Below are 14,291 nucleotides of genomic sequence, written 5' to 3'. Positions count from 1 at the left end.
ATTTTAGACAAGAGAAAAAAGAGGCACGGGGGGTTAAGTAATTTGCCCAAAGTCACAAAGCTGCTAGAGAGGCACAGCTGGGATGTAAATTCAGTTTGGCTCCAAAACCTGCTATGCTGCACTGTCCAGGGTCAGCCATCATCTATCTGTAGACTTCTCTTTGAGAACTTCAAACTGGAAAAAACCCAGATGGCCAGCAACAGAGGAGGACTGATGAGTTGTGGTCTCTTCTTAAACTGAATTCACTATTTAGCAGTGAAAACAAAAAACTCAATCTTAAAAGTAAAATGCTAAAGGAAAAAACAAACAAAAAAACAAAAGAAAAGGCTAACACGAAAGAGTACAAGAGTAGCTCTCAGGTGTGGGCTGAGCTCTTGTGACTCTTCAAACTCAAGAATAAGAAGACTACACAATTTTTTAAATGAGCAGATCTAAACAGACATTTTACCAAAGAAGATATATGGATGGCAAATAAGCATATGAAAGGATGTTCAACATCATATGTCATCAGGGAACTGCAAATTTAAACAATAATAAGATTAAAAATGGTAAAAATCCAAGACTTTGACAACATTAAATGGTGGTCATAATTTGGAGCAACAAGGAATTTCCATTCATTGCTGGTGGGATTAAAAAATGGCACAGCCACTTCGGAAGATAGTTTGACAGTCTTACAAACCTAATCATGCACCAGGTACCATGCCACATGTCTGTAATCCCAGCTACTTAGGAGGCTGAGCCAGGAAGATTGCAAGTTCAAGGCCAGCCTGGGAAATTTATGAGAGCCTGTTCAAAAAATAAAATTTAAAAATGGCTAGGGATATGACTCAGTGGTAGAGGGCTAGCAGGAATGAGGCCCTGGGTTCAATCGCCAGGGCCAGAAAAAATAGAATAAACAAACAAATAAATAAAACAAATAAACAAACAAATAAACAAAATAAAAAAGCTAAACATACTCTTGCCATACAATCCAACAATTGCTTTTCTGGCTATTAACCCAAATGAGTCGAGAATGGATATCCATACCAAACCCTGCACGCAAATGTTTATAGAATCTTTATTTAATGATTGCCAAAACGTGGAAGCCACCAAGATGCCCTTCATTTGGCAAATGGATAGGCTGTAGTACACCCATACAGTGGAACAATATTCAGGAATAAAAAGAAATGAGCTATTGTCACGAAAAACCATGGAGGAATCTAAAATGCATACTGCTATGTTGAAGAAGCCAGGCTGAAAAGACTATGTCCCATGTAATTCCAATAGGATATTCTAGACCTGTAACAGTGGACCTTTTAGAGTTTTCAATGATGCCAACAGCTCGCTGCAGTATGTGTGCCAGAGGTTAACCGTCACTGTTCTATAAGAAGCAAAACAATGGAAACAGTAAAAGCAAAACAAAACAAAACAAAAACTAACTACATAAAAATGTATGATTCCTTGGGGCTTGTGGTGGAAGGGAGGGGTGTGTAGGTAGAAGTACATAGAATAGGTGAAGTAAAGGCCAATGACACTGTTCTATATTATCCTGTGATAGTGTATACATGACATTATCTGTTTGCCAAAACCCAGAATGCAGAACACAAAGAGTGAACCATAAAATCAAATAGACTACAGACTTTATGGTTAGTAATAATGCATCAGTATTGGCTTATCAATTCTAACAAATGAACCACACTAATGCAAGATTTGTCTGTGCTTGTTTGTTTGTTTGTTTTGGTCTTGCTAGAGGATGAAATCGGGGCCTCCTGCATGCTAAGCACAGGCTCTACCCCAGCACACCCCCAGCCCCTGCAGGATGCTAATAACAGGGGAGACTGAGAGAAGGAAAGATGGAAAGAAGCACATAGGAACTGTACTTTTGGCTTCATATTTCTGGAAACCAAAAACTACTAAAGTAAATGAAGTCTATTAATTAAAAAATTATTATAGCTAACCTCGGGAAAAAAAAGTAAAAAGAAGGAAAATCACTCCACTCCTACCATGAAACAACTGTATATTTAATTTTAAAGTTGAAAGAGTTCTTTAAAATGAAATAAACTAGGCAGCTAAGGGTAACAGGGCAGTATGTATAGTATGTGCTGTTTCAATTATATCCAAAAAGAAAAGAATTCAAAAATGAAATTTCTTTAGGCACATTTTACAGCCATGCCATCAACATCCAATTCTGGAAGGCACGTGCACTGGCTCAGCTCACACTCTGCCGCCCCAGTGCTGCTTGGCAGCTGTACTCCTGATGTCCTGGGTCCATGCCAGAACCCAACTTGGCAGCTGCAAAAAGGGCATCCCAACCTAACGCACGCAGGGAAGCACCAGGAACTTTCTCAGACATGCTTGCAGGAACAATTGAAGCAGAAAGGATGTCACAAATGATCCAACTTTGCAACACACCTTAGTGTGCTGCGGGAATGATAAGAGGCCGTGCGGGGTTTTTCTCCAGGTCTGTGGGCTCAGGGGTGGTAGGTGACATATGACCTCTATGGTCCTCAGCGGCAGCTACCTTCTCCTCCAGCCTCCCCCAGCCCGCACCAGAGTCAGAAGCTATTGATTGTGCTGGCTGAGCAGTGGATGTAGCACCAACCTTTATGAACTACATCCTTTCTCTAGCCCTGAAATTTCAGAGGAAATACGAACCCACAATAAATCCTTTCCTCTTGGTAGATATCCTACGTGGTTCTTCTAGGGAGGCCCAAGTTTTGGACAGTAGCCTCACTGGACATTATCTGCCATGATTATAGTTAATGTCCCAAGCACTCATCTGGCAGTCTCTAAAATTACAAAATACACTGGATCCTCAAGTTATGACTGGCCTGACATACAAACAACTTGGGTTACAACTGGAATTTTAGTTTTAACTTACAACTAAAGTCTTGAGTTACAACCCGAATGCCAGCCACTTGTACTTCCAGATGGCCTCAGATACAGATTTAACCTTTCAAGGGTTCTGGAAGGAACATTACAGCATCCTTTCCTGTGTAGGGTTATTAAGAAATCCTGAGCCACTGTCTCTCTAAGGACCCTGAGATCTGCCTGGAAGAAAGTGTGGCCTAAAATTACACAGCAGAAGGACTTTGAAGGCAATTGACCAACTTGAGTTACAGCCAGCCCTCAGGAATGAGTTGAGTTCATAAGTCAAGGGTCCACTCTAAAGCAAACACAAAAATGATAAAAATCCTTAAGCAAAATAAGAAAGGGGTATGGTAAATAATAATGAGTCTAAATTAGAAATTAAATTTGGGCTAGAAGAACCGCAATCCTTTCTCTTCCTTCTCCTTGAGTCCCTCTGTCCTCAGGCTCACCAGCCTCAGAGTGCACACTTCCTTCTGGTGGCCTTGCTGCTACTTCTTTTGCAAAATTTCCAGGGCACAAGCATTATGGCAGCAGCATGCGTACAAGAGATGTGAAAATATTCAGATCTGCTGGGGTTTCCAGTAATTTTGTCATTTGGGAGATGATAACAATGATTAGGCTGGCAGTGGCACTATAGTTTATAAAATAGAGGGCCGAGGATTTAGCTCAGTGGTTTCGCTACCTGCTGTGCAACCACAAGGACCCAAGTTCGATCCCCAATACCAAAAAAAATAAAATAAAATAAAAACATAAAAAAAATAGAAATAACCTATTAAAAGCAATTGTTTCTAATAATTTCAGAAATTAAATATTTTGTAGACTCTTTAGAAGTATGGAACTTCCATACTCCTCCAGTACAGCATAGCCTCAAGTAAATGTGACTTTGTCCTTGACAGCTTCCTGAGACTTTAACAAGACCACTTGAGATAAACCCTGTAAACACCAAGACACTTGAATTGCCTCTCTTAAGCAAGTTTTAATTCACTTCCTGGCCTTATGGTTGGCATACACTAGGTGCTCAATAAATGCTTGTTGAATGAATGAGTAGAAAGCCCCACATGTAAAGCCTACTTTCTCTAAGTCAATAGAGTATCACCTAGGGGCACCTAGAACTGTGGTTCTTAAAGGAAAGTCACCAGGCTAGCATCATTTCATGCCCTCACCCCTCAGAATTGGAAACTACAGGTTCAGTTCAGCAAGCTGTACTCTTAACAAGTTCTCTGGGTCATTCTCATGCAAACTGGCAAATTCCTTAACAAAGAGGTGTCTTTCCCACCCCACAGGCTAAAGCTAAGAATCCTATTCCTGTAATTCCTTTGCTATCTCACTGAGAAAACTCCCAGGACTGAAATTTTATCAAATCTTTTTCCTTCCTTCCTTCCTTCCTTCCTTCCTTCCTGCTCAGTGCTGGGGATAGAACCCAGGGCCTTGCACATGCCAAGCACGTGTTCTATCGCTGAATCACACTCCCAGCCACACCAAGTCTTACTGATAAAAGATTAAGGTGGATTCAGTGTCACACAGGCAAGAAGAGAAGATGTTCACAACCCTGCGAAATCTAAACGAACAGGAATTCAGAATCCTAGAGGCTGCCCATGAATGAAGACACAGTGGCTTCGCCATCATGTGTGTGGCATTCAGTAATGGAACTGAGTAAGTGGCAGAAGAGGCTCAGGAGCCTTCCCACACCCTGGAGCCTGGTTTCTGTGTGCTTTCCCACGAGAGATTATGTGGCCTTTGAGATGCCCTCGAGGGAACACGCTTGTCTGTGAGTGAGCCCATGATGAACACAGCACTGCTTTTTGGCAAGCTGCTCGCCGCCTCTTCCAAACACAGGCAGCCAGTGTGGCAACTCTGGCCTGAATTGAAGGCACACTCCTGCCTGATAGAGTGATCTAATTTAAACAAAACTTTTGCCCACACTGAGCTTAGCTTCTAGCGTTATTGTCGAGGGCAATTTATCCCAGTTTGCCTGGGACTGTCCTCGTGTTAGGACTAAAAATCCCACACGTTGAAAAATCTTTCTGTCCTGGGGAAATAGAGATTTGGTACCACTCAGGATTAAGAGTTCCAAGGATAAAATACATCCCAAGTTTGCCTTCTGATAGCTAAACTGATTTACTGCTATGGGTGACAAAAAGTTAGCTAGAAGCAAGTAGAAAGGTAAAGGAAAATGACAACACAGATGGCGCTAATACAGTGGTTGGTTAGAGAATGTACATGTGATTTCCTTGGTGGCTGTTGGATGGACAGACCATGGAAACACTAAAATCAGAGCACTGAAGCCCAGAGCCACATACCACATGCTCCCTGGCTGCTCTAACCAGACACCGACACTGCTTACTGCCAGCCATGACCCCCAGGAGCCTGGTAAAATACCACTTGCTCCTCAGCACCCAAAAAACTTAAGGTGCAGTGTTATTAAAATTATTATTAGTTAAGTACAACAATCTTTTAACCTTCTTAACTCAATAGGATTAAGGTATGCTCCCTGTAATGAGAGATAACCCAGGACAGAACCCCTTACTCGGGGAGGTATAACAGGAAATCCGAGGCAGGAAGCAGGTTTCAGTTAAACTACAGCCTGTGTACTTCACACTCAGGAAATGTAAGTCAAGCCCATGGCACTTGACGTGGATAACAAACACATGGGAATTCCTACCCTCTCCTTTTGGGTTATTTCTACAGACTCCACTCACCCAGACTCATTTCTCTTGCTTCAGAAAAAAAAAAATGTTTAAGGCCTGTTTTTAGACCTTACCAAAGGAGAACAAGGAAGGAAGAAGGGAAAGAAAAACACATGATACCCAGAAATGTCAGTCTTGTGTTGAGAGACAACATAGAACCCAGCACATGAGCTAAAAGTTGTCACGGTTGAAGGTCACTTCATTCAAGGGTTGATGGCCCCATTTCACAATGGTCTCTGCGATCTCTCTGCAGTGCAGCCCAGTGTGGTCACTGTTACAATCATGTCCCGAGACAGCACAATGAATAAGAATTGTGATGGGTACCCACTAGTGCGAAAGGCAAGTTAGAGGTTTTAGGAAGTTTCCTCTCTTACACAGACTCAGTTCTGGATGATGACGAAAAGTTGTTCTAAGCCCAACGCTGGAGGCTTGCTTTTAAAACATAACTCATATCACACACTCCTGTGTCCAAAGCGCACATTCGCTCTTCATTTCACCGAGACTACCCCCACACTTTTCAAAATGGGACTGGGACCAAATGCCTGAACATCACCAGGAAACTCCTTAGAGCTGCAGTGTCTGCAGCCTTCGTTTCAGCCAGAGCCGGGGGTTACTTAGGGCATTAACAAGCCCAGACCAGCCCTGCCTGGCTCCCCACTTCCCACAGTCTCCCCTGGCACTCTGGCTCCAGACACACGAGATTCTTTCTGCACTTTGTGTATTTCTGGCTGTGTTCACAGGTGCTCGCTTCGGCAGCACATATACTAAAACTGGCTGTGTTCACAGGGCTGTCAGGGCTCCTCAGGGTTTGGCCTCAGCTGTTTCCCTCCCTGGAATGCTTTTCTCCTGTGAAGCCACACAGTGAACTGGCTGTCTGTCCTCAAGCCTTGACCCAAGCTGAGGCAGGATAGAAGAACTAAAACTAAGTTGAAAGAAGACAAGGAAATCAAGATTTAAAAATTGTACTTTTAAGGAAAACTGCAGCTTCAAGACACAAAAGTTCCTCCATCCTTTTTCCTTTCCAGGAAACCCGCTCCAAAAAACAAAACCAAAAACAAAACCTAAAGGTCCTTCTACAATAAGCCTGTAAATCTGGGCTCCTAACCTGTCCTTGTCGCCTGTAAACTGTGCTCCCTCCATCCTCAGGGAGCAGCAATATTGGTGGGCAGCAGATCTCAACTTCAAACATAAGCAGATGACTTGCACTGTAACCTGACAGGCAGTGAGAATACACACCCTGGATCGCCCATCTTGAGACCTCCTGAATGAACCCCACTCCTGTTCCTAATGCTCCTCACTTCTCTGGGCACCTGCACTCTGCTGCTGAGTGGGTCCTAGGTCTCTAACAGACCCTTCTCTTGCTTCTTACTGACGCATCCTAAAAATTCTTTTTCCTTGATGTGAGCCAGCAAACCCACAAACTTGTTCTTATAAAAGGGTGAGTTAAATTTTTTATTTCAGCCTTGGGGACCTCAGAGATCCAGCCTAGTGACAAAACCTCAAATTCTCAATGAAGCCACCTTGATCATCTCTTTAAAAATATACACATGGGCCACTCCTCATTACCCTTGCTGTGCTTTCTTTCATTGCCTTTTTTTTTTTGAGACAGGGGCTTGCTATGGAGTTCAGGCTGGCCTTGAACTCATTATGTAGCCCAGGCTGGCCTTGAACTCAAGGTGATCCTCCTGCCTCAGCCTCCTGAGTGCTGGGATTACAGGCGTGTGTCACCATGCCTGGCTGCCCTTGCTTTCTCTTCTATGATGCTCCACCTTCTGACATCCCACACTAGTGACACATTGACACTCTCTTTCTTTTTTCCTTCCTTCCTTCCTTTCTCCCTCCCTCCCTTCTTCCCTTCCTCAGAGCTCCCTCTTTCTTTTCTCTTCCTCCTCCCCCCCACCCCCCACCCCCCACAGAGCCTACACATTGAGCCTTATCTCCAGCCTTTATTTCATTTTATTTTATTTATCTTGAGGCTGGACTCAAACTTGCCATCTTCCTGCCTCAGCCCGAAGAGTGCTAGGATTACAGGCACAAGCCACCATGCCCTGCTGAGTTTTTATTTATTATGGGTGTTGTTTTCATTTGTCTCTCTCTGTCACAGTACAGCAACATGTGAGTGGGAATGTGACCATGCTGTTTACTAATGTTCAGTCTGTAGGCTGACTCTTGTCACTGGTTCCCAACAAGATTAGTAAAGAAACACAATGATCACACGTAGAGTAAAAAGTTTAGAAAAGTTGAGGTCAATTTGATACTAGCACAGCACACAAGTGCATGATTGTTTTTATAATAATTTGTTTCTACTGTAGTTTATAAAAATATCAAACTGTACAAATTGGAAAACAATCAACTGGAAAAAAACAAAAAAAAAACAAAAACGGTCTTACAAAACAATTTGAAAGTACTAGCCCAGGATAGTTTCTGGTACTTAGTAATAGTTCGTAATTATTTTTTTAATAAAGAGAAGAACAAATGCCTAACGAATAAATGCTCATATAGTAAAATCGAGGATTAAATCTGTATACATTCCTGTCAGTATTATTAAATAACTTACTGGGTGGGTTAGTGGCAAAGTGGTTTGAGTTATGCACTTCCTGGGTATACTGTGTTTCTCTCTATGTGACCAATGAGTCAGCGCACATGGGTCAGCTGGGGACACTCTGACCTTCTGGCTAAAGGGGCTGAAGATAGCAGTGTCTGAGCCCCACATGTACAGACTCTTCTGCAAGGCTGCTCTGAGCAGAGCTTGCAACTGGAAGCTTTAGATGGATTCCTGGCCCCTCACCCATGCAGGGTCCTTTGAGAACAGTGAAGTTAGTCTCAGTGCAAGTGAGGCGGCGACCCTATAGGAAGTTCATTTGTCTTTTCTTTTTTTTGGTACAGGGGATTGAACTCAAGTCCTTGCGTTTGGGCAGCAGGCAGGGAAGCCACTGAGCTAAATCCCTGGTATGTGTTTTCTTTTTAAAGGTCACAGCTGCTGTGGTGGCCCACACCTGTGATCCCAGTAGCAGGCTGAGGCAGGAAAACCACCTCCAGTTCAAGGCCGACCTGGGCTACATAACAAAAGCATCAACATACATACATAGATAAATACGTACATATATACATCACAATGCTTTCCTTTGGCCTTTGACAAGAACAATAAATTAATGGATCATTTAAGGCAAATAATTAGCACATAAGGTATAATGTGCTAAAATGTCTCTAGAAGATACTCTCTTGTTTCTGGAACTGATAATATAAACAAAATAAAATTTTTTGTCAATTCATCTTTGTTGCTTTCTAAAATCAAGGGAAATTTGATTCATATATAATGTTTTTTCCTGCCTAAATTTCCTTCCCTTCCCCCTCTAGCCAAAACATCAGCAACAAAATGAAACAGCTTGGATTATCGTAATTTGTTCCACTTGTACATGATATCTATTTGGGGGTGACTAAGAGGCCATTTTGTTCCACGCTTATTAAAAATACATTTAAACTTTTCTCTGACTTGCTTACTCAAGTAGGGTTTCATTCCATTCTTGATTCAATTATATTTCATCACAGCTTTGGATGCTCAAGAATTCAAAAGCCTGAGCCGGGGATTTAGCTCAGGGGTTCTGGCCCCTGCCTTAAAAGTGAAAGGTCCCAAGTTCGATCCCCGGTACCAAAAAAAAAAAAAAAAAGAATTCCAAAACCTAAGGCTGGGGCTGAGGATGTAGTTCAGTGGTAGATCCTAGGCAAATGTGAGGTCCTAGGTCCAATCCTCGTCAGGCCCCCCCCACCAAAAAATTTTTTTGCCTTTAAAGAAGACTGGGGAAATAGCTCAGCATTCTAACATGCACAAGGCTCTGGGTTCAATCACCAGGACTGCAAAACTAAATACAGAAAAATAGGGGCTGGGGGTTTAGCTCAGTGGGCTACCACCTGCTTCTCAAGCACAAGATCCTGAGTTCGATCCCCAGTACCAAAAAGAAAGAAAGAAAGAAAGAAAGAAAGAAAGAAAGAAAGAAAGAAAGAAAGAACCTAACCTAAATTGCAAAGGGAAAATCCATAAATGGGTAGCCATGATTCCAGAGAGTTTACAATTTACATGAAAATAACTGCAATACAAGATAGGATGAGGTAAGGATTATGTGGAAAGCCAAAGGGTGCAGAATGGAGAGCCACTGTGGACCTTCAAGAAGGGAGAGGATTCTGAGGCGTGAACCTGGGGAAAAGGCCACATTGGGCTGAAGGACAGCATGGACAAAGACACAAAAGAGAGGAAGAACATTCCAGGCATGTTAGAGCACAGAGAACAGCTTAGAGATTCTGAAATACAGAAAGAGAAAGAGACATCGGTAGACAGTAGAGTTAGGAAGTTTAGGACCAGGACAGAGAAAGCCTTGACTGTCTTGTGTAGAGGCTTAGTGTGGATACAAGGGTGCTGGGAATGGAGGAAGGGAACGTCAAACTCAGGTTATGTTTTGGAAAAGCTCCTAGGTACCTGTGCATTACAGAGGCCGAAAGAGAAAAAGGACAGATCAAAGGACCACTTAGGATGCTGTTTGAGTCATGTGTAGGAAAATGGATGCACCCTGAGATCATAACGTTAAGGGAAATAAATCAGACACACAAGCTTCTGACCACATGGTTTCTCTTTGATGAGAAGCTCAAAATATAAATAAAGAACAAAATAAAAGATAGGTAACAGAAAGTAGGGAGACAGATCTTTCTCAAACGGGGACCAGGAGATAGAGGGAGAGGAAGCAAACGGATGAAAAGAGGAATGAAGATGTGCTGTGTACGTGTACCAACTCCACACAAGGAATGTGAACCTTGTGTACTCCAAACAGGCATTAAAAATACATAAGTGAGGGCCGGGGATTTAGCTCAGTGGTTCCACCGCCTGCCTTGCAAGTGCAAGGACCGGAGTTCGATCCCCAGTACCAAAAAAAAAAGCAATATAAAAATACATAAGTGAACAAATAAGTAAAATGAGTACACAACTAAAAAGAAAAAGAATATAAGGGAAAGTAACCATCATGGTGCTAGACAGTAAAAAATTGTTTTGATTGGAAGGAAGGGACAGTTGTGAAAGGAAGTACATAAGAGCCATTTACGCAAAGTGACTAATAAGTTTAACTTTAGAGGGTATTTTTCTAAAGTCTGGAAAGATTATTGTAATCCAACAAGTTTCCTTCTTCTTTAATAGCTGCTAATTCAAAAGGTGGTACATTTTTTATTCCCTCTGAATTATTCCACCATAACTTAGTACCATATAGTAAGAACTTTATCTCCTGACCTATTACTCATAGATTTGTATATATTATTATATATATAAAATATATCATAGATTTGTATATATATTATTACTCATAGACTAGTATATATATATTTGTATATATACATGTTTGTGCTTGTGTCTATATGTATAACAATAGCCACCACAGCCACTAACGTGATGAAACCTTTCTGTGAACCAGGCACTCTCCTGTACCTTTCATGGACACTGGCACATTTAATCCTCCATACAACCCTGAGTTTATATGAACAGGTACTGAGGTAAGGTGCTACCTACCCTGATTAACACTACCCAGAGGAGCAGAGATTTGAATTCAGGCAGACCTGACTCCAGAACCTGTCCCTTTAGCTACTCAGCTGTACTTCATTTTTCTTTTCAGCAATTACACATACATGAAAGTAGAATGCCACAATAGAACAAAGACCACATGGGACAAATAGAAACAAACAGCAAGATGATAAACAAATCAAAACATATCAATAATCACATTAAATGTAAATGTGCTAAAATCCAAATTAAAAGATAGAGATTGCCTTTTTGGATAGACAGAAATACAAAGCAAATTCTTGCATAATGGACTCGGCCCCACCCACACTCTCTTTCCCCTAAATCCTTCTCGTCATCATTCTGTTCCTACCCCTACCTCACTGTGGTCTTACTCTTAAACACTGTCTGGCTATTAGGACACAGTGCCTTTGGCAGGTCTATCACTTACTGCATATCACTGTAAAAGGGACTGCTGTAATGGATTCATCTTCTCTTTTCTCTAAGAGTTTAAGTGTCATGTGGATTGAAGTTCATGACACATTTACTCTGCATTTCCCATTTCCCATTGTACTAGTTTGTCACAGAAAAACAGGCTAAGAAAAAATTTAGAGAGGCTTGATAAATGACTGTCTTTCAGAAAAATCTATGACTTTGTCATTGAGCATAATATCAATACGTTAAGTTGAAAGGTTTCTTTCCTTGGAAAAGTCCACATTATCCTAGTATCTTCTGGTTCATAAATATTTTTACAATCAGTTTTCTTTATTTTATCTTTCAGAGGTACTGATTATAGCCACCTACAAGCCTGAAATAGACTTCTACCATATTCCGTAGCAAGGAATTTAGAAAAAGGACCAGAAACACCCATTTCCCAAGGTGTGTGGCAAGATACCTGCATTCTCCCTGAAAGAATGGCCACATTGCATTGACCAAAACACAGAACTGCCTTCTAAATCCATATGCTTTTCCAAGCTCAAGAATTTAGCTCTAAGCAACCTTCTCCCCTAATTCTTTTTACCTTTGCTTTAACAAAATGAAGTTTTAGAAGTTTCCTAATTTGGGGTTCTTAAAAATACAGGGAAAAGGCCAGGGATTTAGCTCAGTGGTTCTGCTGCTTGCCTCACAAGCACAAGGTCCCGAGTTCAAGCCCTGGTACCAAAAAATACAGGGAAAAGTGGGCTTTTGATATTCATTATCTTCCCTCAGAAATGTAAATTTAAGAGGCATAAGCAAGCAACTGTTACCTTTATTGCAAGTTTTGGTTCCAGCCTTTATGGCTTCTCAAACCTGAAATTTCTACTAACATTACTGTTTCATTGAGTCCTGCCTTGTAGATAGCCCTGCTTGAAGAACTCACTGAACAGTATACAAATATGCAAATGGTAGAAGCAGCATGCAATTCAACTTTCCTTCTTACCAGGTTTATGAAGGGCTTCCTGAGGGCTCAGTCCTTGGTGACCTGGGCCAGCATGTCCTGTCTGAGAAGATGGTGCAACAGTCCTGGCAAGTGAGTGCTTAGAAAGAACCAGTAAGAGAAACATTATTTTTATCTCTGATGAAGCAGCCTTAAAGACATGGCTCCATTACACTAAGGGTCCCTTAGCCCCCACTCTAAGGGAAAGAGGTTAAGTGTACCGGTGCTATTTGTATTTGGCCTTTGTCTCACGCAGAATTAAGTTAAGGTCCCCTCCTAAGGGCAATTAAAAACAAAGTCTCAACAACTTTTGCTTTATTTATTTCTTTCTTCCTCTGCACAAGTTAACCTAGCCCTCTCTTAAATTAATTATAGTCCAGAACAGAAAAACAGTCAGGTGCTGATTTTTACCTTTAATTAATTTTTATCCTTAAGAAAGAAACAAGAAACCTATAGGAAGGTATTAATCTACTTAACATTTCTAAGTACATCATCCAAAGGATTTTGTTTTTTTAATCTTACATATGCTCAGCAGAGTTACTGGCAAAAACTGTACATTTTCTTCATTTCATCCTTTCAACATCAAATAGTAGGCAGCAAAAATTGGATCAGACTTCAAAGCCTGCTGTGGGCTCCAAGTCACAGAGAGATGCCTCCATTTCACATATTGAATTCGAGCAGGATATCAAAGTGCTACCAAAGAACCTCGGGTCCTTACTCAGAAAGAGGCTCTACCATCTGCGGAGTGGAGCGCACCCACACATGGATCACCTCAGGGAGCAGCCAGCATTTATTCTCAGCAGCAAATTTCCAGGCTTTCGATTCTCATCTTCGCTGTACCTCCCTGGCTCTCTACTAAACCAGAGTTCTTTAGCAGCCTGGGCTTTTGTCTCAAAGACTTCAAAATATCACTAACAGTTTCATGTTTGGATGGCCAGGCCATGCAGCCACAGACAGGCTTTGCATCACGACTTGGCCAGTTCTGAAGGTAGAACATGCGGGTTCTTCAGAATAAGATGTCCAGCTACCTTATTTGCATGTCCCGCGAAGGCATCACACCCTCTCAGAGAACTCTGGGCTTGTAAATGCCTAAAAAAGTAACAACAGTAATTTTTAAAGGGCTTTAAAATGAAAATCAAAAACAAAAGCTTAAGGAGGATTGTTTTCCTCCAAAGAACTATCAGAATATACTTTCAGCTTTCTTTGTTTCCAAGTCAATGCTTGGTCTAAAGGCCACTGTCACCATAAACAAATGCACATCCTGGTCACTGTTGCTCCTCCATGTTACAACACATCTACAGTGTGCTTGAGGTCCTAGGACCCAGGAAACTGACTGTAAAGTTGTGGGATTGAGTTTGGGGTCGTGAGGATTATTGGGCCTCCACAAACTTTTCTGAGAAGACAAAAATGTGAATGGTGAGACTGCACAACCTAGCCCAGACCATTCATCACTTCATTGCTCAAGAATTTAAAATGGGTTCTGTGGTCAAATCCTTGGGAATGGGAATGCCAGGAGGTACATAGCTTGAGAGGGTTTCTAACTGCAGGAATATTCTTAACAATCACAAATACATTTAGGGAACACTAAAGCCGAAGCAGCGGCTGATGCAGGGTGTCCTAAAGTCATCAGACCATGAAGTTTAAAGTGATAAGCAATTACCATCTGGGAAAATATTAATTTTTCATGGAACCAAGTTTGTACTTGATCAAATGTGTGATTATAACACACAATTAAAATAGTAGCTTCTCTAACAATGCCTTTCAGATGGAACCCAGTAGAAAGGAAATCGCTGACAAGGAAAAG

The 14,291-nt window shown here is 41.6% G+C and overlaps 1 protein-coding gene across 1 annotated transcript in view; it reads right to left on the bottom strand.

Moving 5' to 3' along the window:
• Nucleotides 1–14,291, bottom strand: part of Myo3b (myosin IIIB) — a 405,667-nt gene that overhangs the window by 87,677 nt on the left and 303,699 nt on the right. Inside the window, exons 30-31 of the mRNA XM_087200133.1 lie at nucleotides 13,516–13,576; nucleotides 12,491–12,587 (exon numbers count right to left, since the gene is read on the bottom strand). Coding sequence (XP_087056259.1) covers nucleotides 12,491–12,587; nucleotides 13,516–13,576 — 158 coding nt within the window. The remainder of the gene's footprint in view (nucleotides 1–12,490; nucleotides 12,588–13,515; nucleotides 13,577–14,291) is intronic.

The sequence above is a fragment of the Heterocephalus glaber genome, unplaced genomic scaffold (assembly GCF_053883595.1).
Source record: "Heterocephalus glaber isolate CG9 unplaced genomic scaffold, H.glaber_assembly_v1.0 deba00000347, whole genome shotgun sequence".
Lineage (NCBI taxonomy): Eukaryota > Metazoa > Chordata > Mammalia > Rodentia > Bathyergidae > Heterocephalus > Heterocephalus glaber.
This window is presented reverse-complemented; position numbering and strand designations above follow the sequence as displayed.